This window comes from Vipera berus (genome assembly GCF_964194415.1).
Source record: "Vipera berus genome assembly, chromosome: Z".
NCBI classification, from domain to species: Eukaryota; Metazoa; Chordata; class Lepidosauria; order Squamata; family Viperidae; genus Vipera; species Vipera berus.
This window is the reverse complement of record NC_138205.1, coordinates 133,333,616-133,357,035: the sequence shown is the minus strand read 5'-3', so window position 1 is coordinate 133,357,035 and position 23,420 is coordinate 133,333,616. Positions and strand designations below refer to the sequence as shown.

Genomic DNA, 23,420 nt, shown 5'->3' with positions numbered 1-23,420 from the left:
CCTGCTGAATATGGGAGGGCTACAATCTCCAGCTACCTGGTAGAGTACAAGATTGCAGGGGAAGAAATCTGGAAGACCGTGAGGACAGAGGACGCCGGGGAGACGTTCCTTCTGAAAGATCTGCCTCCAAACACAGAGTACCAGTTCCAGTATGCTTGCTGTTGTAAGCCAGGCCGTAGTAAATCCAGTGACCTGAGCCCACCCATAAAGACCCTTCCCATCAGCCCTCCTGAGAAATTAAGAAAGGTCACAGCAGCATCTTCTGTCATCACTGTCACCTGGATGAGTCCTGTCATCGTTTCCTCAGGAGTTGTGGTCAAGGAGTACAAGGTGGAGTACAGAACGGTGGAGGCTGGAGATGGGAATGACCACTGGACTGAAAAAAGGACTGGGAATAAAACAGAGCTTTACCCTATTGAAGGACTGAAGCCCCAGACGGCGTATAGAATACGGGTGTCTGCCGTGTGTGATAATGGCGCTCTGGGTGTCCCCAGCGAGGAGGTGGAGATATCCACATCACTGGAGGAAGAAGATGCAGACAACGTAGCCCACCAGTTCCTTCAGGAAAGCTCCCTAGTGGAGGAGAGACAACCACTGGTGTTTGCTCTTCCTCTGGAGAAAGTCCCCTCAGATCCCTCCACCTCCTCTCTCCTCTACCAGCTTGGAAAGGAGAACTTGGAAGTGCCCAACAAAGTGATTCTGGTGATAGGAGCAACAGGGTGTGGGAAAACCACTCTGATCAATGGGATGATCAATTATATCCTGGGTGTCCAGTGGGGAGATAATTTCCGATTCAAACTCATTCATGAAACCACGCAGAGAAGCGAAGCTGGAAGCAGGACGTCTGAAGTCGCAGCCTACGTGGTGAATCATCGGAAGGGTTTCCGGATCCCCTATTCTCTCACAATAATCGACACTCCGGGATTTGGAGGCACGAGAGACGCAGAGCAAGACAAACTGATTGAGAAGCATCTCCGACAGCTTTTCTCCACCCCAGGGGGCATCGACCACGTGGATGCCATCTGCTTGGTGGCCCAGGCCTTCCTTGCCCATTCAACTCTCATCCAGAAATGCGTCTTTGATTCCATGCTCTCCATTTTGGGAAAAGACGTGAAGGATAATGTCCAACTCCTGATCACCTTTTCAGATGGGGGGACACCACCTGTCCTGGAGGCCCTCAAGGAAACTGACCTACCATGTACTCAGAATGAGTCGGGAACCCCTCTGCACTTCAGATTCAACCATTCAGCTCTCTTTGCTCACCGAGAAAACGGAGGAAGCCGTAATCCTGCTGCTGAAATATTCTGGAAAATGAGCACCGAGAGCATGAAGAATTTCTTTGAGTCGTTAAAAATGCTGGAGAGGAAAAGTTTAGCCTTGACCATGGAGGTCCTCAAGGAACGTCAGGAGCTGGAAGCTGCTCTTAGAAGACCTCCCTCTCTTAAGGTTGAACCAGTCCAGCCAAAGAGTTTCCAGATCAGGATTGATCCAGTTTCCGTAGGGAAGTCTTCCGTCTCCAGGTACCAGGTGGAATATCAGATTGCAGGAGAGGAAAATTGGAAAAGTCTCCATAAAGAAGGTCCTCAGGATCAATTCACCCTGGAAGATGTCCACCTAAATCTGCAGTACCAATTCCGATGTGCAGCTGTGACTCAAGTAGGGCTCGGTCAATGGAGCGAGGCAGTCACTTGCATCTGTCCTACAGGGAGGCCTGAAAAGGTGAGGAGGAGAAGGATGGTTAAGAGGAGGAGGAGGGGAGGAAGAGGAGAGAAGGAGGAGGAGGAATTAGAATAGGCAATTTTTCAATATACTATGACCCACCAGTTTGCTACCTCCAATGGGAGGAGGGAATCCCTGCAGGAGTATGTTCATAATTCCGACAACCGCAATCTGCGGGAGCTCATCTGGCGGTGCGGGAACCGCTACTGTGGCTTCAACAACAAGGCCGCAGGAGCCGAGCGGCAGGCACAGGTCTTGCAGCTGATGGAGATGGTGCAGAAGACCCTTTTCGAGAATGGGGGAAGACACTACATCAACCGGCTGTACGAGCTGCCCATGGTACAGGATCAGCATGTCATAGAGTAGAATCAAATGGCAGAGTGGAACTGGGCGAGGGCGGTGCTCTTTCTGCCCGTTTACACGAGAGCAAGGGGTCCCTCCTCTCTGGGAGACCCCAATGGGTGAGTGGGACAGCCGAGACCCTCATGTCAGGACAGGCAATCTGGAGGGAGGCGAATGGCTGGAGGTTAGTAGCTGAGATCCATTCATTGGGAACTGGCTGGCTGAATCGCTCAGGATCCCTTCTTCCTTGTTAGCAAAGGAAGGCAAAGAAGTGGGGGGAGAACAAGGGAGGGGCCCTAGCTACAAGTGGGACACAGAAGCACCTGTGTTGTTGGGAGGGGGTGTTCTAGGTAATTTGGGGAGGGGGCTTTCTCCTTTTCTGAAATTTCTGCTCTGGTTCTGTCCAGGCAGTCAAGCAAGGGGAGAGCTGGAATCGAGGATAGGGAGGGAAGACCTTCTTCCTAACTCACCACTCACAGGACCCCCATTCTTATCTCCCCCCCTCCCCTAGGAACCTCTCCAGTGAGATTCCCAATTCTGGCCCTCCTGGAGGGGTCGGGCTTTTTTGTCGGGGCGGGGAAAGAAGGGGGCTGTTCCTACATGGAGGCTCCAGTTGCGGCTTCCAATGAGGAACCTTTCCCGAAAGATTTTCAGGGATTGGGGTGGGAGGGGGCGCTTTGGTGAAGCGCCAGCACTGAAACGCCCAGTCCAGGAGAGGTGGAGAAGGAAGTGGGCAGGCTTGTGTGTGTGCGTAAACATTTTTCGGTATCCAACCCAAAAGGTTACTAGGAGACGCGATCGAGATCCTCACCAGGGAGCCTTGTCCTCAGCGGAAGCAAATAAGCCCTCTGAATTTCTCCCCCCCAAACCCCCACAAGAGTCCCCAACACCAAAAATCAAGGCACCCTTTTCCCTAGGGGGAAACAGAGTCCCAAGCCTGCCTCATCCTCTGCTGGTGAAGAGAGGAACTGCATCCATTGCAACTCACATCGAAAAGCCCTGAATAGCAAGGATAGTATTTATAATACTAAAGGAAAAGCCCCCACCCACCCATACATTTGCACGAGATAAGCCAGGAGTAGACAGTAAAGTATGGTCTAGAGCAAAGAGTGGTTTATCTTACACTATCTACATACAATATCATAAAGGTAAAGGTAAAGGTTCCCCTGCACATGCGTGCTAGTCGTTTCCGACTCTAGGGGCCGGTGCTCATCTCCGTTTCAAAGCCGAAGAGCCATATCATACACCAGGAGTAATCTACATACAAGTGCTAATGGAGCAGGATCCAACACACCGCAGTTACAACAGGAAAGGGAAGAGAGAGAACACATCAGCAGATCCTTCCTTTTATACAAAGGCTCTTAAAGAGACACAGACCCTGCTGACTCATTCCCATCATTACAATTTACATCTTACATTACATAAGTTGGTTAGCTGTTACATCATTACCTCGAAAGAATCCCTTTCCCCCAAACTCTTACAAGGGTGGTCTTGGCAAGACGTAGGCGTAGTCCTCAGTATACTGACCATAGGCAAGCGCAAAATTTATGTTGCTAAGGGAGAAGTTGGTTAAGGGATTTTGCCCAATTTGATGTCTTTTCTTGCCACAATCATTTAGGGAATTGCTGCAGTTGTTGAGGGGCAGAGGAATGATAAATAGATAGATACATATTTACATAGAAGGAGATGACAGATAGATAGATAGATAGATAGATAGATAGATAGATAGATAGATAGATAGATAGATAGATACAGAGAGAAAGGGAGGGAGGAAGAGAAAGGGAGAAAGAGAAGAGATGATAGATACAGTGATATATAAAAAGGTAAAGGTTCCCCCGCACATGTGTGCTAGTAACGTCCGACTCTAGGGGCCGGTGCTCATCTCCGTTGCAAAGCCGAAGAGCCAGCGCTTGTCCGAGGACGTCTCTGTGGTCATGTGGCCGGCATGACTCGACGCCAAAGGCGCACGGGACACTGTTACCTTCCCACCGGAGCGGTCCCTATTTTTCTACTTGCATTTTTACATGCTTTCAAACTGCTAGGTTGGCCGAAGCTGGTACGAGTAACAGGTGCTCACTCTGCTACGCGGCACTCGGGATTTGACCCGCCAAACTGCCGACCTTCTGATCGACAAGCTCAGCATCCTAACCCACTGAGCCACCGCGTCCCTCATAGATAGATAGATAGATATGATTAGATACAGATAAGATGATATCGGGATTCGACCCACCAAACTGATCGACAAGCTCAGCGTCCTAACCCGCTGAGGCACCGTGTCCCTTTTACAGTTATATCTATATCTACATATATCTATATCTATATATGTGTATGTATATATAGATATAGGTATATATATATATATACATATATATACATATAGATATACATATACATATACATATACATATACGTATACATATAGATATACATATACATATACATATCTACATATTTTCCATATATATATATATGGAAAACTCAAAATACTTTGGCCACCTAATGAGAAGGAAGGACTCACTGGAAAAGAGCCTAATGCTGGGAAAGATTGAGGGCAATAGAAGAAGGGGACGACAGAGAATGAGGTGGCTGGATGGAGTCACTGAAGCAGTAGGCGTGAGCTTAAATGGACTCCAGAAGATGGTAGAGGACAGGAAGGCCTGGAGGAACATTGTCCATAGGGTCGCGATGGGTCGGACACGACTTCGCAACTAACAACAACAAAATATATATATGGAGAGAGAGAGAGAGAGAGAGAGAGCGCAAGGGAGAAAGAGACCTTCCTCAAATGCCTGGCCTCCTTGCCGTCGTCCCCCCCAACTCAAGAAAGGACATCGGAAGCTTTTCAAAGGAAGAAGGGGGCAGTGGGGGAGGCAGGTGTGATGAGCATCCTCAGTAGAGGCTGGTCACCCGGGGTTGCAGGGGATGCCAGAAAGAGATGCCCCCCCCTCAAAGGAGTCCTTCCACCCTCCCTGTCCTGTCCCCCCTCCATTTTTCCTTGGGGCAGAGGAGGAGGGGTGACAAGGTGTTGTCGGAAGCAAAGATTGGGGAAAGCATAACCGTGGGGGGCAGCGGGGGGGGAAATTACCTCGGGATAGGTAATTCAATCCTGACCCCCTCAGAGACACCCCCCCCAGGCTCGGTGAAGAGCAGCCAGCAGGGCCAAAGAGGAACTCCGGGTGGGGAGGGGGCTGGAGGGATCTCACTAAGGGGGGGAGGGGGCAAGGAGACTCCGCCCACCCTGAGTGCCCCACCCACCCAGAGAAATACGACCTGTAGGCGGCCCATCCGCGCAGTGGGTGTCCAGCTGGGCGTGCCTCTGCTTCCCATCTCTATCCCATCCCCGTGGCTTGGGACTTCGGATCGCAGAGTTGGAAGGGACTTTGGAAGTCACCTAGTCCAGCCTCCTGCTCAAGCAGGAGACCCTTGCAGAATCACAAGCTGGGAGGGACATCAGAGGTCATCTAGTCCAACCCCCTGCTCTAACAGGAGACAGTTACAGAATCATCGAACGACAAGAGTCGGAACAGACCTCCAAAGTCATCTAGTCCAACTCCCAGCTCAAGCAGGAGACCATTACAGAATCACGAGCTGGAAGGTACCCCGGAGGTCTTCTAGTCCAACCCACTGCTCAGGCAGGAGACCCTCTACTATTTCTGCCTCTGACTCAGCTGCTCTGGAGCGTCAGGTTCTAAACTGGGGCGCCCCCGTCACTTTCTTGGTTCCCGCAGCGGCTTCTTTCTTCCACGGCACAGCCAGAATTAAGGCACAGTTGGGGCACAGAGTTCCCAAACAGCCCAGCTGCGGAGCCGGCTGGGTCAGCCTAGAGCCCTGATGCGGCAGTGGCTGATGGGCCATGGTGGGAGAGGGACGAGGGGCTTGTGCCCTCTGGGAGAGACGGCTGGCCGTTGGGGAAGGTGCAATTGGGCAGTGCTTGGAGGCAGAGATGGTATAGATTGGGGGTAGGGAACCTTGGCTCATTGATGACTTGTGGACTTCAACTCCCAGAATTCCTGAGTCAGCATGGCTGGTTCAGGAATTATGGGTATTGAAGTCCAGAAGTCATCAAAGAGCCAAGGGTGCCTACCTCTGCTATAGTTTCCCACTTGAGCAGGGGGTTGGACTAGAAGACCTCCGAGGTCCCTTCCAGCTCTGTCATTCTGTAAGGGTATCTATCCTGCTTGAGCAGGGGGTTGGAATAGATGACCTTTGAGGTCCATTCCAACTCTATTCTCAATGACTGATTGCAGTGGGAACGGCTGAAGGGTCCTGGGAAGAGGGCCTCTACAGCACAGTGTTTGGGGACCAATGCCTACGTTTCCTCAAGCCCCCAAAGTGTGTGTGTGGGGGGCAGAGAGAAATCAGGTTGACTCTACCTCAAGGGCAATGAGGAGGGGGATGACTCTCTTTTAAGACCCCCTCCAATTCCTGTGTGTGACTTCTGGGGTGGGGGAGAGTTCCTGGCAATTTCTGAGCAAGGCAAGTTTCTTCTTTGGTGTGACTGGGTTTCTCTTTTCACGCAGAAACATCCAGATTTGCGCTGTGCGGTTTGTGTGGAAAACATGCAAGGTAAAGTCTTGGGCCCTGAGGTGGGAGCTACTGTCCTGGGCGAAGGGACAGGCTAGGATGGCCGTACACTGCTGATGGGAGATGAGAGAGACACACACACAGAGGCAGATGATAATGATAATGATGATAATAATGATGATGATAGCTAGAGATAGACAAAACAGATAGGTAGAGAGTGAGTGAGTGGAAAGTCAGAAGATTCAGGCAGTTCCAATGAGTATCATGATTTATAGCAAGCTTCAGTTCGCTACAAGAACCTGACCTACTAAGGGATCAAGGGAAATGAGCGGGAGATAAGAAAGGCATTCAAGGTGGACTGGATTTAGATCTCATGTGGGCACACAGGGATTCGTGACTGATGACGCCTTTGACCCCTCCCACGGGCACAGCCTGCTCATCTCCTCCAACCCTGCTGACCGATCCCCTTTGTCTCTCCCCCCTGCTTTGATTTGTAGGGCAAGAACGGAGGATTGTCCTGGTGGGCACAACTGGGAATGGGAAAAGCGCAACGGGAAACACCATCCTGGGAGGCGAACACTTTGCACACGGCATGTCCTCTAAGTCAGTGACGGTGACTTGCCAAAAGATGGAGAAGAACTGGAATGGCCGGAATATTATGGTGGTTGACACTCCTGGCTTTTTCAACACCGAGGTTTCAGAGAAGGAAACTGCTGCTGAGGTGAAGAAATGTGTGAGCATGTGCAAGCCAGGTCCGCACGTCATTCTGCGGGCGATGCGTTTTGGCCGTTACTCCGAGGACGAAAAGGAGATCAGTGAAATCTTCAGCTTGAACGCCAAGAATTACATGATCCTCTTGTTCACCCGCAAGGATTACCTGGAAGAAATGAGTCTGGAGGACGCCCTATCCCGGAGTGATGACTTGCTTAAGAAACAGGTAGAGCAGTGTGGACACCGCTACTTGGCCTTCAACAACAAGGCCAAAGGAGAAGAACGGGAGGAACAGATGGCCGAATTGATGACCATGATTGATCAGCTCGTGTACAAGAACAGACATGCTCCGTGTTACACAGAAGACATGATGAAGGAAGATGAAGAGCGCTATAAGAAAAGCAAATTAGCCCAGTGTTCTGTTCAGTAACAGACACTGAAAGCCTCTCTGCTGGATCCTCTGCTCCAAGGGGGCAGCTCTCCCAAAAGCCACAGCCCTGCGTTTCCCCCTTCTTGCTCTGAGTTCTAATCCAGCCCTCGCGGGGAGACCTCCAGAGAACTCCAGTCAGAGATTTGTGGCTGACTCTCCCTGAACCAATTCCTTCCCAGAATCCGCTTTCTTCCCTCAGATGACAGGATCTCCTTCGGTGGGAGGATCCTGCCTCCCCCAGTATCAATTGGCCCCACAGCTTTATAGTCTCCCATCCTGGACCCTTTGGAAGGACACTCTCTTTTGGGCTTCCAGTCCTTTGAGGTAGAGCAGGCCAGGAATCTACCAACACAAGAAATATTACAGCCCGACTTGATTGGTATAAATGACAGCAGAAGAATCTTGAAAGCGTCTCACTCCCGCTGGCACCAAAGCGCATCAAGGCAAGGCAGCCTTGAGGTTCATTCTCACCCTTTCCTGGGGAGAATTCATGTTTTCCTAACAGCTGCCTGATATATTCCTTCTTTCCATTGGGCAACAGGGAGTCAGCAGGGAGGGCATTTCTGTGTCAAGCAAAGATCTTATTAAAACATCTCTTTGCTTATGAAAGAGGCTGTGTGTGTGTGTTTTGGGGGGGAGTGGGGAGTTGGGAAGATGGTTGAGGTTGGTCCACTCAGCCTAACCACCTCCGTGTCTTGATGTGCTCAAAAGGTCTAGTGGAAAGCATCTCCCCTTCGCTTCTGCTGGCACCAAAACGCATCAAGGCAGGGCAGCCTTGAAGTTCTTTCTCACCCTTTCCTGCTTTCCTGAGGAGAATTCATGTTTTCCCAACAGCTGCCACATGTTTTCTTCAAGGCCGTCTCTGTACTCTTCTATACCGCCGTCCAATGGCGAATGTGGACTCACGAGGGAAGTCCTGTCTGTTCTTCTTATTAAAATCTTCTTATTAAATCTCCTCCTTGCTTAAGGAAGAGGCCATGAGTTTTGAAGGGGGGATTTGGGGATAATGGCCGGGTCGGTCCCAGGTACAAACAGGGAAATGAAATGGGACCTTGTCTGGGTTCCACCCAGGCGCAGCAGGGAGAAGGCGGGTCTTTCCACCAACTGTTATCTGTTCCTCGGTTTCATTTTTGGTTGCTTCTCAAACATTAAACCTCCTGATTTCTCCGGAGCTGATGGGCGGAGGGGGTGGGGGTGTCAGGATTTCACTTTTGATTGCTTCTCAAACATTAAACCTCCTGATTTCTCCGGAGCTGATGGGCGTGGGGGCCAGCTGGGGAGGGAGGGGTCCCAGAGCCCAGGTCATGGTCCAGCCTTTCCTTGGTTTCTCCTAATCTTTGCCCATATTTGCCTCGCCTGACAGATTTGCAAAAACTTTGCTACCTGCTTTATCTGTCGGTTTCCTTTACAGTAAACTCTGCTCCAGAGTTCATTAGCCATTTGTGCAGGCTGGTGGGGTGGGGGCTGCTTTATCAGCCCTGTTCTGCCCCCACCCCCCACCCCCATGCATCACCAGGGAACACTGCCATTTATTTGTCCAACTTCCGACCTCCCGTTCCTAGGGAACGTGGTGTAGGAGGTCGTGGCCTGGCAGCTGCTGAGGGTCCTGGGTGAAACGGGTCCTTGGGAGTCTTTCGGTCAGCCATCTGTGGAACGGCCTGCCACCAGAGGTAGTGGGGGCTCTGTCACTGGAGATGGGACAGCCATTTGTCTGACCCACCCCACCAGCTTGCACTTATACAAAAGGCAGAGGACTCAAACTCTGGAGCGCAGTTTACGGCAGAGGAAAATAATAGATAAAGCAGGCAGCAAACCTTTCGCGAAACCGTCACACAAGGCAAATATGGCCAAACATTAGGAGAAATCAAGGCAAGACTGGACAATGACCTGGGCCATGGGACCCCTCCCTCCCCGGCTGCCCCCCCACACCCATCAGCTCAGAGAAATCACAAGGTTTAATGTTTGAGAAGCAATCAAAAGTGAAATCCTGACACCCCCACCCCCACCACGAAGGGGTGGTGTGGGGAGCAGTAGGTGGGGGGTGGGGCGCAGGTGCAATTAGCATCCTCAGCAGAGGCTGCCTGCCCAGGATTGCAGGGGATGGAAGAAAGAGCCCCCCCTCAAAGGAGCCTCCCACCCACCCCCACGCCGGAAAAATTGCTGCCCGGTCTGCCTGGCTTGGCTCCTGTGTTTCCTTGGGCCAGGAGGGGCAGAAGTGGGGGTCAGGCTGATGCGGGAAGCAAAGGTTGAGAAAAGCCTAGCCAGGGGGAGAGGAGGGGGGGGGAACTGGCAGGACGCCTGGGGAGGGTGTTCTGCAGAAAGGACTGAGGATGAAGTGTGGGGAAGGTTGCATTTCAGGAAAGTGTTTGGGCTTCGAGTTCAGGCAGGGGGCGTCTCCATTTCTTCCTGCCTTTTTCTTCTCAGTCTTCTGCCTGCTGTTGTAATTTTACCTCAGGATGTTCCTGTGCTCCCAACTGTCTAGTCTGCTCCTGCAGGAGGCGATCTGCGCTGTGATTGGTTGCCACAAAGTGTGAAGGCGGGGTCTCCCTCTCTTCCCGCCTTTTTACTTCTCTGTCTTCTGCCTGCTGCTTAGTTTTACCTCAGGATTGTTCTGCTTCCGAATGTCTTGTCTACTTATGCATGAGGCCATCTACCAGTATCTACTGTTATGTTTCAGGTTCAGACGAGCAGGAAAGACGCCAGGCAGATGAGTACAGAAGAATAGTTGCTTTATTCATAACTGGAACTGTACTGAGGGTTTGGGATATCCAGGGCTTTTTTTCTCATAGAACGCTCAGAACGGAGTTCCGGCACCTTTTTTGGATGGAACCTTGTAGGGTAGGCAAGGCAGGTTTTATGACATGTGCGAGTTCTGCCACCTTTTTCTTTTACAAAAAAAGCACTGGGGATATCAATGCACTCTTTATATAGTCTCACATACTCTGAACAAACAGAGTATTGTAATTCCCTTTTCTTTGTTTGAGAAATAAAACAATGGCAGACCTGCAGATCTGGTGTCGTCTCTCCTTCTCCTTTGCCTTTGACTGCTGAAATGGGCCTGGGGGGGGTCAACCGGGGGTCTTCCTCACCCTTCCTGTTGACCAGTGAGGGAAGCGGGTCCTCATCTTTGAAGATCCTCCTCCACCTTCTCAAGGAGAGCAGGATCCTGCCCGAGAGCCCCTCAACCCAGCCCCACGTCCTTGCCTTTGCCCCAGTACAACCCAGTTTCACCAGTATCAAAGGGGTGTTTCCCCCTTCAGCTGAGAGCATCCCTGGTGGGTGAAGTCTGTTCTGCACACACGAGGGGAAATCAGCACATTTGTCATCCTTCCCGTTTAGTCCAATTAGCAAAAAAAGACTGGTTCTTTCCCCTCCAAGCGTATACTTTATTGAAAACAAAGGGGTTACAGATGAGAGCAGGGGTCCCCAATTTGTGGACCAGTACCAGGCTGCGGCATGCCAGAAACCATTCCGTGGAAACAAGCAGAGTCCCATCCACGGGACGCAGGCAACATGTGAAACCATACTCCTGGTCCGCGGTAAAACCTCTCACCAAGAAACCAGATACCCGGTTCCCTAAAGTTTGGAGGGCTTTTTTTTTGCTGGATCAGAGCAGGCAGACTCTGTTGGTTTGGCGCCACGACGATGCAATGAACTTTCCCTTTTCCCCTGGCCAACCCCTCCCCCCTGTGTGATCAGTCCACGTCCAATTAAAAGTCCTCAGGGTGTTTTGGAAACCGACCCTGTGTTTGTGTCGATCAGGTCTGCCATCTATCGCTGGAGGATGGGGCAATCCATACCTGCACGTGTACGTCAGGGGAAATTGGGAGGCGGGGAATGAATGACAATCGGACACTGATGGACTGACCAAGGGCAGGGTAGGTGGGGGGCAGAGCAGGGAAAGGGGGGTGGGAAAGGCAAACTTTGCGTGGGAATAATCAGATCCAGCTTTGCTTACACTGTAACTGCTGGACTTTAGGAAGAGAAGCTTTCGCTTCAAGGAATGGAGTCAGTCTTTCTTTCCGAAAGGTCTAAATTGGGGTGAGCCTGACACATTTTGAGCTTGGAATATATTCTCTCACGGATTTCCATCACTTAAGCCAGAGGAACCCAATCTTCCTGGGTTGGCAGCCCATTGGGAGAGTGAGGGGCAGGCGCATTATGCGTGTGTGAATATGAATGTCCGTGCATGTGCACACAGGCCGCGAGCGTGCATGCCATGCCACTCTCAGCGACGCTGATATCTGTGTGAGGCTTGTGACGACGGCAATGCCAGGCTCGCGGTGATACAACTACTGGAACAAAGATCGTACCGGCACCAACCCTGGGTGAGGCTCACACCACGGCCTGCATGATAGTAGTAGCAACAGTGGAACAAGAGGGGTGAGCACATGTACACAGGCGCGTGCACTGCCCAGTTACTCATGCGGCCTGGTGGCCAAGAGGCCATGGCCCAGTAATGGGCTGCAGCCCACAGGTTGGGGACCACTGTACTAGTCCAACCCTGCACTTGAGCAGGAGACACTTACAGAATTACAGAATGCAGAATTGGAAGGGACCTTGGAGGTCTTCTAGCCCAGCCCTCTGTTCAAGCAGGAGACCCTTACATAATGATAGATTTTGAAGTGACCGTGGAGGTCTTCTAGTCTAGTCCCTTGCTCCAGCAGGAGACCGTATACTGTCTCAGAGAGGTGATGGTCCAGTCTCTTCTGAAAAGTCTCCAGTGATGAAGTGCAAGAAAAAAAAGAAGGGATAGAGGGAGGGAGTGAGGGAGAGAGAAAGGAATAGAATAGAATAGAATAGAATAGAATAGAATAGAATAGAATAGAATAGAATAGAATAGAATAGAATAGAATAGAATAGAATAGAATAGAATAGAATAGAATAGAATATAGTCCTACGGGAGAAGGGCGGTATATAAGTCTAATAAAGATAAAGATAAGATAAAAATATTATTACTTTTCTTCCGGTCCGCCAAACAAGAAAGATCGGTAACTTCTGCTTTAGAGATTGCCTTACATAAGGACTCACCTCAGCTAACCGCCCAAGGAAGCAGAACTCTTGAAACCGGCATCATCTCAAAAGAAGACTTCTTATTTGGGGTTAGTGACAGCAGGGAAGTCAAGGCGAGATCTGGAGAAAATCCCACTCAAAACGCCCTAGTCAAAGTAGCAACTTTCCTCCTCCCGCCAAAGTCAGAATGTCCGTTTGAAATCCAGCCGGTCCACGGGAGGCGACGACGCATGGGTGACTAGCACAAGTTGGTCCACAGCTCAAGGTCTCCTCCAGCTTCTGTTTCTCCCGCAACCGTCTCCCTCTCAAGCGGGCAGAGGCGGGAGAGGGAAAGTCGAAAGCGAAAGTTATCCCAAGCCAAAGGAAATCCGCCCCTCTCCCCCCCTCATCCCAACAGAACGGCAGGCCCCAAAAGGGGACACATATGCAGGGGAAAGAATAAGGGTTTGGGGGAATCTGACCGAAACTTGGGGTCTGAGATAGGCAGCCCGGTTGTATGTACCAGGCTGCTCCCCGGTTCTGACCGTCGTGAGAGGGCGGGATTCGATCTGTCCCGGGGTTTCCCAGCTCTAGTGGCAGTGGAGCTGGGCTGGCACTCTGGACATTCTCCCTTTTTATTTATTCTGAGATCCTCCCGTTTCGATCTGGGTTCGCCTTGTTGTCTTTTTGCCGGACTTGTTTAACAACCACCATGTGTCTGACTTATCCGAGCACGGTTTTGTTCACCCTCAGGGGGGGGCCCCCATCCTGGGAGCGACCCGCCTTACTCTTTACACCTCCTCTTGAAGGGCCCGATTGCCGGGACCCTGAGAGATGGTTGGGCAGGGGCAGGGGCCTCCAGTATAAATTTAATAAGAGGCCCCTGATTACCTTTTTAGCTAAATTTTTTGTAGGGTTAGGGAGGGGGGAGGGTTGTGATTGGTTGGAAATGGGGGGTAATCCACCAATCGCTGGTCAGGCCAGGCCTGGGACAGATCGCGGTGGGGAGGAGCTGGAGTCTGCTGCCTCCGGAGCTCGGGAGCGGGTCGTGGGACTCCCTATTCCCACGACGTTAGGGAATGGCAGCAGGTGTAGAAACAGAGGGCCGTATCGATGTCCGGGAGGGCATCTCCGCTATTTACAAGCGGTGAGCCGCTCCGACCCTCTGTCTTCACCCCAAGGCTCCGGGAGCGAGGATGTGCAGCCACCTGAGCTCCGGCTAGTGTACCTGAATGCCAGGTCCGTCGTTAATAAGGTTCCTCTCGTCCGGGATCTGGTCGAGGGTGAGCATGCGGACCTGGCCTGCATCACGGAGACCTGGTTGAGCCCAGAGGGTGGTATCCCTCTGGTTGATCTTTGCCCACCAGGCTTCCGGGTGCTACACCGGCCTCAAACTCAGGGTAGGGGTGGGGGAGTGGCTGTGGTTATGAGGGAGACCTTATGTCCGCATGAGGCCACCGTTCTTCAGATAGCCGGGTGTGAATCTCTCTTACTGAGGTGTGGTCCTAGAGCGCAGTTGGGTCTGCTGCTGGTGTACCTTTCGCCTAGTCGCGCAGCAGCAGCCCTGCCTGAGCTTCTCGATATCCTCTCGGGGCTGGTGATTGAGTTCCCCAAACTCATGGTTTTGGGTGACTTCAATCTACCATCCCTGGGAGGAGTATCTGAGTTAGCTCGGGAGTTCATGGCTTCCATGACGGCCATGGACCTGACGCAAGTAATTCATGGACCAACTCATGTGGGAGGTCACACCCTGGATTTGGTGTTCCTATCTAGACGGTGGTTAGATGATCTTGGTGGGGGCTCTCCAATTGCTATGCCCCTGTCATGGACCGATCATCATCTCCTGCGGCTGGTCTTCCGTTTTGCCACTCCCCACCATGGGGGTGTTGAGCCAACTAGATGGTTCCGCCCCAGACGCTTAATGGACCCTGAGAGGTTCCAGGCAGCACTGGGGGCCCCACCTGCCTCCTCTGCTCACAGCTCGGCAGATGTCTTAGTGGAAGCCTGGGAAAGGACAGCCATGGAGGCACTTGACCGAGTTGTACCCTTGCGGCCCCTGACCCGGCACAGATCCCAGTGGGCTCCATGGTTTTCCGCGGAGCTCCGGGAGATGAAGCGTCGGAGACGGGGCCTAGAGAGCGGTTGGAGGTCCAGCTGATCTGAATCCGACCGATTGCGACTAAGAACCCATATTAGGTCTTATCTCGCAGCGATGAGGGTGGCGAGGTCTAACTACTTCGCTGCCCTCATCGCGTCCGCAGATAATCGCCCGGCCGCCCTGTTTAGGGTGACCCGCTCCCTCCTTAATCAGGAGGTGAGTGAGGAACCCTTGCAGGGGCGTGCCAAGGAGTTTAGTCAACATCTGTTGGACAAAATCGCTCGGATTCGGACCGGTCTGGACTCCGACTGGGCAGAGTCGGACGATCAGGACACGTGTGGTCTTGTCAATGTTACCTGGGAGGAGTTCGATCCTGTAACTCCGGAGGAAGTGGACAGGATGATGGGGAGGCTGAGCTCCACATGTTTATTGGACCCGTGCCCTTCCTGGCTGGTTTATGCAGCCCGGGAGGGGACACGAGGCTGGTTCCAGGCAGTTATATCTGCCTCTTTGAGTGAGGGTAGTTTCCCCGCCGCCTTGAAAGAGGCGGTGGTGAAACCTCTCCTCAAGAAGCCTGCCTTGGACCCAGCTGTGTTAAATAACTTTCGTCCGGTCTCCAACCTTCGCTTTCTTGCGAAGGCTGTTGAGAGCGTGGTGGCGCATCAGCTCCCTCTGGTCCTGGATGAAGCGGATTATCTAGACCCGTACCAATCGGGCTTCAGGCCCGGGTACAGCACGGAGATGGCATTGGTCGCGCTGGTGAATGATCTCTGGAGGGCTCGGGAGAGGGGATATTCCTCTGTCCTAGTCCTATTAGACCTCTCAGCGGCTTTCGATACCATCGACCATGGTATCCTGCTGCGGCGCCTCAGGGGATTGGGAGTGGGAGGCACGGTCCTTCAGTGGTTCTCCTCCTATCTCCTGGGACGCTCGCAGTCGGTGTTGGCAGGGGGGCAGAGGTCGACCGCGAGGCCTCTCGTTTGTGGAGTCCCTCAGGGGTCGGTCCTCTCGCCTCTCCTGTTCAACATCTACATGAAACCGCTGGGTGAGATCATTCGTGGCTTTGGAGTTGGGTATCATCAGTATGCTGATGATACCCAGCTTTTTATTTCGACCCCAAACCACCACAGTGATGCCCTCGACGTGATGTCCCGTTGCCTGGAGGCGGTCCGGGTCTGGATGGGGAGGAACACGCTTCGACTCAACCCTGACAAGACTGAGTGGCTGTGCGTACCGGCGTCTCGGGACATTCAGGATATCCCACCCCTCTCTATGGGGGGTGAGTTATTACCTCCTGTAGATAGGGCTCGCAACTTGGGAGTCCTCCTAGACTCACAGCTTTCCCTAGAAGACCATATAGTAGCTGTGACTAGGGGGGCCTTCTCCCAGGTCTGCCTGGTGCGCCAGTTGCGGCCCTATCTAGACCGGGATGCCTTACGTACGGTCACTCATGCGCTCGTGATCTCTCGTCTTGACTACTGCAACGCTCTCTACATGGGGCTACCCTTGAAGACCACTCGGAGGCTCCAACTGGTACAGAATGCAGCCACGAGAGTTGTGTTGGGAGTTTCCTGACACTCCCATGTCACACCTTTGCTCTGCGAGCTGCATTGGCTTCCAGTTGTCTTCCGGGTGAGGTTCAAGGTGTTAGTAATGACCTACAAAGCCCTACATGGCATGGGTCCGGAATACCTTGGAGAGCACCTGCGGCCGGCATCAACTTCCCTCCGCCCAGTACGCTCCCACAGAGAGGGCCTCCTCAGGGTGCCACCGGTCAAAGAATGCCGACTGGTGGCTCCCAGGGGGAGGGCGTTCTCTGTGGGCACACCGGATTTATGGAACCATCTTCCGGTCGAGCTCCGGATGGCGCCTGATCTCCGCTCCTTCCGGCGCGATCTTAAAACCCACCTTTTTGAACAAGCCGGCCTGACCTGATGGGATGGGGTTGGGTTTTATAAATTAACTTAACTTTTAATCTGTACTAATTTATTACGGGCATTGTGGTTTAATTACTTTTAATAATTTTTAATTTTTGTATCTTGTTTTTATTATGTATTGCCCTGTTCACCGCCCTGAGTCCTTCGGGAGAAGGGCGGTATACAAATTAATTAAATAAATAAATAAATAATAAATAAAAAGGGGGGACCGGCTCGAATTGCTGGCTGTCATCCAAAACGATGGGGACAGAGTGGAGGTCTGAATCTCAGCCCCTGCCGACATTGGGGAAGGCACAATTATGCATTAGGATGAATCACGAGAGAAGTGGAGAGGGGCGATGCAAAAAAAGGCGAGAAAGAAATTAGCCCCCCCCTTCCCCCAAGACATTATATCTCAATGTTTACTGAGAAGCATGTTGTTGTTTTTTTCCTGGTGACCACTTTCCATTCTCTTTCACCATCTTCTGGACCTTCTCCATCAGCTCCGAGACCTGCTTCTCCCGCTCGGCTCCTTCGGCCCTGTTGTTAAACCCGCAAAAGCGGTTGCCGCACTTCTCAATCAGCTTACGCAGCTTTTTGTTGTCGCATTTTTCAACGTACTCCTGCAGGGAGTCCTCTCCTAGGTCTTCCTTGCAGGTGAAGAGGACGATCGTGTGACGGATGGACTTTTCCCCAAAGATCTCCCGGACCCGCTTGGCGGCATCCTGGTCTTCTTTCGTGAAGTGCCCCACCTGGGTCACCAAGACGAAGGCGTGGAGGCCCGACTGGCACATCCGACGGCAGTTTCTCATCTCCTCCTCCAGGGACGGATCCGTCTCTTTGGAATCAAAAAGGGCCGGCGTGTCGATCACGGTGATCATCTTGCCATGCCAGGTCCCCTGCCCCGTTTGCAACGCCCGGGTGGTGGTCTTTGCTGCCAGGACAGACTCGAACTCTCTCCGGCCGAGGATGGTGTTGCCTGTGGCACTTTTCCCGCCTCCGGACTTCCCAACCAGGATCAGCCGGAGGTCGGCATCGTCCCCTGGGAGTTTGGAAGAGAGAGGGACAGTCTTAGGGCAGAGTGGAGTTACACGGCATTCAGTGAATATATGGGGGGAAGGTAGGGGGAGGGGCGGAGAGAGAGAGAGAATATTAGATAGATACTCAATAGAGGTAGATAGATAGATAGATAGATAGATAGACAGACAGATAGATAGACAGATAAGACAGACAGACAGACAGAGGGTCAGACTAGAAGACCTCCAGTGTTCCTTCCAACTCTGTTACTCCATGCTTCGGCACACACAGCCAAGCTGTTTCCCTGTGGAAGAATTGGCAAGCAATGAAGCCAAATCCTGGCGGGACCCTCACCTCCTTCCTTTGCTTTCGTTCCGTGGTCCCTCGTGGCAGCCTAAAAGAGAAAGAATCAGCAGTTCAGACAGGGGAGGGTAGAGTCCCTGGGCAGAGTAAGAAGAGGAGACTTGACAGCTGCTTTTTCTGGAATGGTCCAGGATCTCCTACCTGGGCAAGGGGCTGGACTAGATGACCTCCCAGGTCCCTTCCAGCTCTGTTATTTCATGATTCTGTAAGGATCTCCTGCTTGGGAGGGGACTGGACTAGATGACCTCCAAGGTCCCTTTCAGCTCTATCATTCTGTGATTCTCTAAGGGTCTCCTGCTAGAACAGGGGGCTGGACTAGATGACCTCTGAGGTCCCTTCCAACTCTATTCTCAATGACTGATTGCAGTGGGAATGGCTGAAGCTACTGTCCTGGGTGGAAGGACAGGCTAGGTTGGCCGTATACTGCTGATGGGAGATCTCTCACACACACACACACACACACACACACACACACTAATAATAATAATAATAATAATAATAATAATAATAATAATAATAATAATAATAATAATGATGATGATGATGATGATGATGATGGCAGGGGGGCAGAGGTCGACCTCGAGGCCTCTCGTTTGTGGAGTTCCTCAGGGGTCGGTCCTCTCACCTCTCCTGTTCAACATCTATATGAAACCGCTGGGTGAGATCATTCGTGGTTTTGGAGTTGGGTATCATCAGTATGCTGATGATACCCAGCTTTTTATTTCGACCCCAAACCACCCCAGTGATGCCCTCGACGTGATGTCCCGTTGCCTGGAAGCGGTTCGGGTCTGGATGGGGAGGAACAGGCTTCGGCTCAACCCTGACAAGACTGAGTGGCTGTGCGTACCGGCATCTCGGGAAATTCAGAATATTCCATCTCTTTCTATGGGGGGTGAGTTATTACCCCCCGTAGATAGGGCTCGCAACTTGGGAGTCCTCCTAGATTCACAGCTTTCTTTAGAAGATCATATAGTAACTGTGACTAGGGGGGCCTTCGCCCAGGTTCGCCTGGTGCGCCAGTTGCGGCCCTATCTAGACCGGGATGCCTTGCGTACGGTCACTCATGCGCTCGTGACCTCTCGATTAGACTACTGCAACGCTCTCTACATGGGGCTGCCCTTGAGGACCACTCGGAGGCTCCAACTGGTGCAGAATGCAGCCGCGAGAGTTGTGCTGGGAGTCTCCCGATACTCCCATGTTACACCTTTGCTCCGTGAGCTGCATTGACTTCCAGTTGTCTTCCGGGTGAGATTCAAGGTGCTGGTAATGACCTTTACAGCCCTACATGGCATGGGTCCGGAGTACCTTAGGGAGCACCTGCGGCCGGCATCAACTTCCCTCCGCCCAGTGCGCTCCCACAGAGAGGGCCTCCTCAGGGTGCCACCGGTCAGAGAATGCCGACTGGTGGCCCCCAGGGGGAGGGCGTTCTCTGTGGGTGCACCTGACCTGTGGAACCGTTTACCGGTTGAGCTCCGGATGGCTCCCGACCTCCGCTCCTTTCGACGAGATCTAAAGACCTACTTATTTGAACAAGCTGGCCTGGCCTGATGGGGTTTGGGTTTTATTACTGCTTTTAATGTATATTAACTTATTGTTGTAAGTCATTGGGCATTTTGTTTAATTTTCTCTTAACCTTTGTATCTTTGTATTTTAGTATTTATTGCCCTGTTCACCGCCCTGAGTCCTTCGGGAGAAGGGCGGTATACAAATAAAATTATTATTATTATTATTATTATTATTATTATTATTATTATTATTATTATTATTATTATTATTATTATTATTATTATATATGATGATGATGATGATGATAGCTAGAGAGAGAGAGAGAGAGAAATTATAGATAGATAGATAGATAGATAGATAGATAGATAGATAGATAGACAGACAGACAGAGAGTGAGTGAGTGAGTGCCAGGAAAGTCAGGAGATTCAGGTAGTTCAAATGAGTATCAAGATTTATAGCAAGCTTCAGTTCGCTACAAGAATCTGACCTACTAACGCAGACGTGTGAAATACAAGGTCCGGGGGCCGGATCCGACCCGCGAAGTGGTTACATGCGGCCCACAAAGCCATCCTGGAAACAGTGAGGGAACGGGCCCCGCTGCCTTGGCCCTGGCCCACAGACCCTCCTTCCACCAAAGACCCTCAGATCTGTCCCACTCCTGCCCAGGCCCCCAGAGCCACCCTTGATGCCAACGATGTAGAGCTGGCCATGCCCACCCAGTAGGCCATACGCACTTTAGCCACGCCCACCCAGTAGGCCACACCCACCCAGGCCACACCCACCCGGCCCCCTGAGGGCAACCGCAATGCTGATGCGGCCCTCAATGAAATTGAGTTTGACACCCCTGTACTAACGGATCAAGGGAAATGAGCAGGAGATAAGAAAGGCATTCAAGGTGGATTTAGATCTCTTGTGGGCGCACAGGGATTCATGACTGATGACGCCTTTGACCCCTCCCAGGGCACAGCCTGCTCATCTCCTCCAACCTCGCTGACTGATCCCCTTCTTCTCTCCCCACCCTGCTTTGGGTTGTAGGGCAAGAACGAAGGATTGTCCTGGTGGGCAAAACCGGGAATGGGAAAAGCACGATGGGAAATGCAATCCTGGGAGAACAATGCTTTAAATCCATCGTGTCCCCTAAGTCAGTGATGATATCTTGCCAAAAAATGGAGAAGAACTGGAATGGCCAGAATATTATGGTTGTTGATACTCCTGGCTTTTTCAACACCAAGGTTTCAGAGAAGGAAACTGCTGCTGAGGTGAAGAAATGCATGAGCATGTGCAACCCAGGTCCGCACGTCATTCTGCAGGTGATGCGTCCTGGCCGTTTCTCCAAGGAGGAAAAGGAGGTGGCTGAGCTGATCAGTAAAATCTTCAACTTGAACGCCAAGAATTACATGATCCTCTTGTTCACCCGCAAGGATGACCTGGAAGAAATGAGTCTGGAGGACTTCCTATGCCAGGGTGATGACTCGCTTCAAAAACAGATAGAGCAGTGTGGACACCGCTACCTGGCCTTCAACAACAAGGCCAAAGGAGAACGGGAGGAACAGATGGTCGAATTGATGACCATGATTGATCAGCTCGTACACAACAACAGAGATGCTCCTTGTTACACAGAAGACATGATGAAGGAAGACGAAGAGCACTATAAGAAAAGCAAATTATCCCGGTGTTCTATTCTCTAACAGAGAAAGCCTTTCTGCTGGATCCTCTGCTCCGTGGGGGCAGCTCTCCCAAAAGCCACAGCCCTGCGTTTCCCCCTTCTTGCCCTCACAGGAGACCTCCAAAGAACCTGAGTCAGAGATTCGTGGCTGACTCTCCCTGAGCCAATTCCTTCTCCTCAAAATCCGCTTTCTCGCCTCAGATCTCCTTCACTGGGAGGATCCTGCCCCCCCTCCAAGTATCAATTGGCGACTGCTTTAGAAAGAAGGTTGCGGTTTATGGAAGAGCAGAGCCAGACAGGAAGATGCCTCTGGACGGAAAAAGAGAGTGAGCACATGTAGGGAGTGGGTGTTTATACCCTCTGGAGCCTTTTGTTTGGAGTTGGTCCTGTGGCGTAAACTTTGCCCTGAGTCTGAGTGTGCCTTTCTGGTCTTCTGATGGTGGTGGGTTAATCCTAGTATGTCCCAAAGGTCATATCCTGCTTCCCTGGGGCTGGGGCTGATGCCTCTTAGATTTTTGGTGAGGGGTTGTTGATTCTAGGGATCTTTCTTCCTAATCCCACTTTCCCGATTCCAGTGTTTCAGACAAGATGATCACATCTGCATTTCTGCAGACTTGGTTTCTGCTTGGGGAAATATATTGTCTTTTAAAGATTTCCAAAAATATTTCTTTCTCAGGGGAGGGGGCTGACTTCTCACACCCATCAGCTCTGGAGAAAGGTTCATCTTGGAGAAGCAACCCAAAGTGAAACCGAGGAACAGATAATAGTTGGTGGAAAGACCCACCTTCTCCTTGCTGCGCCCAGGTGGAACCCAGACCAGGTCCCATTTTATTTCCCTGTTTGTACAGAACCCAGCAGAAACTTCAGAAAAGGAGAAAGCCCCCTCCCCAAATTACCTAGAACTCCCCCCCCCAACAACAGAGGTGCTTCTGTGTCCGTCTTGTAGCTAGGTCCCCTCCCTTGTTCTCCCCCCGCTTCTCTGCCTTCCTGTCCCACCCACCCGTTGGGGTCTCCCAGAGAGGAGGGACTTGTTGCTCTCCTATAAACGGGTAGACAGAGCACCGCCCTCGCCCAGTTCAACTCTTCCATTTGATTCTACTCTATGACACGCTGATCCCGTACCTTGGGCACCTTAGGCGGCCGGATGACGTAGTGTCTTCCCCTGTTCTCCGAAACAACTATCTGCACCATCTTCATCAGCTCCCAGACCTGTGCCTGGCAGTCGGCTCCAGCGGCCTTGTTATTGAAGCCACAGAAGCGGTTCCCGCAACGCTGGATCAAGTCCCGCAGATTGTGGTTAGACGTTCGGACGTATTCCTTCAGGAATTCCCCTAAAAAATCCTCCACACAAGTGAAGAGGACAATGGTGTGCCTGGTGGACTCGTCCCCTAACATATCCCGGACACCCTTTGCAGCTGTCACATCTTTGGCGGTAAAGCGTCCCACCTGGGTCACAAAGATCAGGGTGTGGGGGCCAGGCTGGGAGAGTTCGACACAAGCCTTGATCTCATTTTGCACAATCTCACTGTGGTTTTCAGAATTGAAAATGTCAGGTGTGTCGACCACGGAGATCTTCCTGTCCCGCCATCTTCCTTGCCCTCTTTGGCACTTCAGGGTGGTGGTCTTCAGCTGCAAGATGGACTTGAACACCGGCCGGACGAGGATAGTGTTGCCCGTGGCGCTTTTCCCGCCTCCCGACTTTCCCACCAGGATCAGCCGGAGTTCACCGTCCTCCCCTGTGAGTTTGGAAGACGACGTTACTGTTAGATGTTTTGTGCCAGCAATGGCAGTTCCCCAAAAAGGTCATCAGATGGGAGCAAAGAGGCTTCTTTGCTCCCACTGGTGGGTAAGGGGTCCCTGGCCCCTGCAGCCCCATTGGCGAGAGTTTTATGGTAAGGGAGGGGCTGAGACCCCCCATAAATACCTCTGCTCAAGGGGCTGCTCTCAGCTTGCTCTGTTCTCTTTGTTCTCTCTTCTGCTTGCTTGCTTGCTGATCTACTGAGCTCAACCCAGGCATGGATGCCTCCATGCCAGGGAACTCTTTCTATTTACTTTATCGTTAAATAAAGCTTTGAATGATTGCATTCCTGCGTGATGCCTTTTACTTGGAAGCACCTTAACGAACATCGACCTCGT

At 51.8% G+C, this 23,420-nt stretch overlaps 3 protein-coding genes and 1 long non-coding RNA gene across 4 annotated transcripts in view; 3 read left to right on the top strand and 1 right to left on the bottom strand.

The window, feature by feature from the left end:
• The window catches only part of LOC308678092, a 400,336-nt gene that overhangs the window by 5,640 nt on the left and 371,276 nt on the right, over window positions 1-23,420 (top strand). The gene's annotated exons all lie outside the window — the stretch shown is intronic.
• On the top strand, window positions 5,915-7,726 carry LOC308677836 (GTPase IMAP family member 4-like; the record flags this gene model as incomplete). The annotated part of the gene is made up of 3 exons (XM_081344533.1): window positions 5,915-6,007; window positions 6,582-6,627; window positions 7,083-7,726. The coding sequence occupies 3 exons, from the start codon at window positions 5,915-5,917 to the stop codon at window positions 7,724-7,726; spliced, it is 783 nt and encodes a 260-aa protein (XP_081200659.1).
• LOC308677927 (GTPase IMAP family member 3-like) lies at window positions 16,878-22,494 on the bottom strand. Its single transcript, XM_081344635.1, has 3 exons — window positions 22,407-22,494; window positions 18,104-18,143; window positions 16,878-17,774 (listed from the first exon to the last, which is right to left on the bottom strand). Exons 1-3 carry the CDS (start codon window positions 22,479-22,481, stop codon window positions 17,155-17,157), a joined length of 735 nt encoding a protein of 244 aa, XP_081200761.1. The 5' UTR covers window positions 22,482-22,494; the 3' UTR covers window positions 16,878-17,154.
• LOC308677835 (GTPase IMAP family member 4-like) lies at window positions 18,485-21,306 on the top strand (the record flags this gene model as incomplete). Its single annotated transcript, XM_081344532.1, has 2 exons — window positions 18,485-18,506; window positions 20,654-21,306. The coding sequence occupies 2 exons, from the start codon at window positions 18,485-18,487 to the stop codon at window positions 21,304-21,306; spliced, it is 675 nt and encodes a 224-aa protein (XP_081200658.1).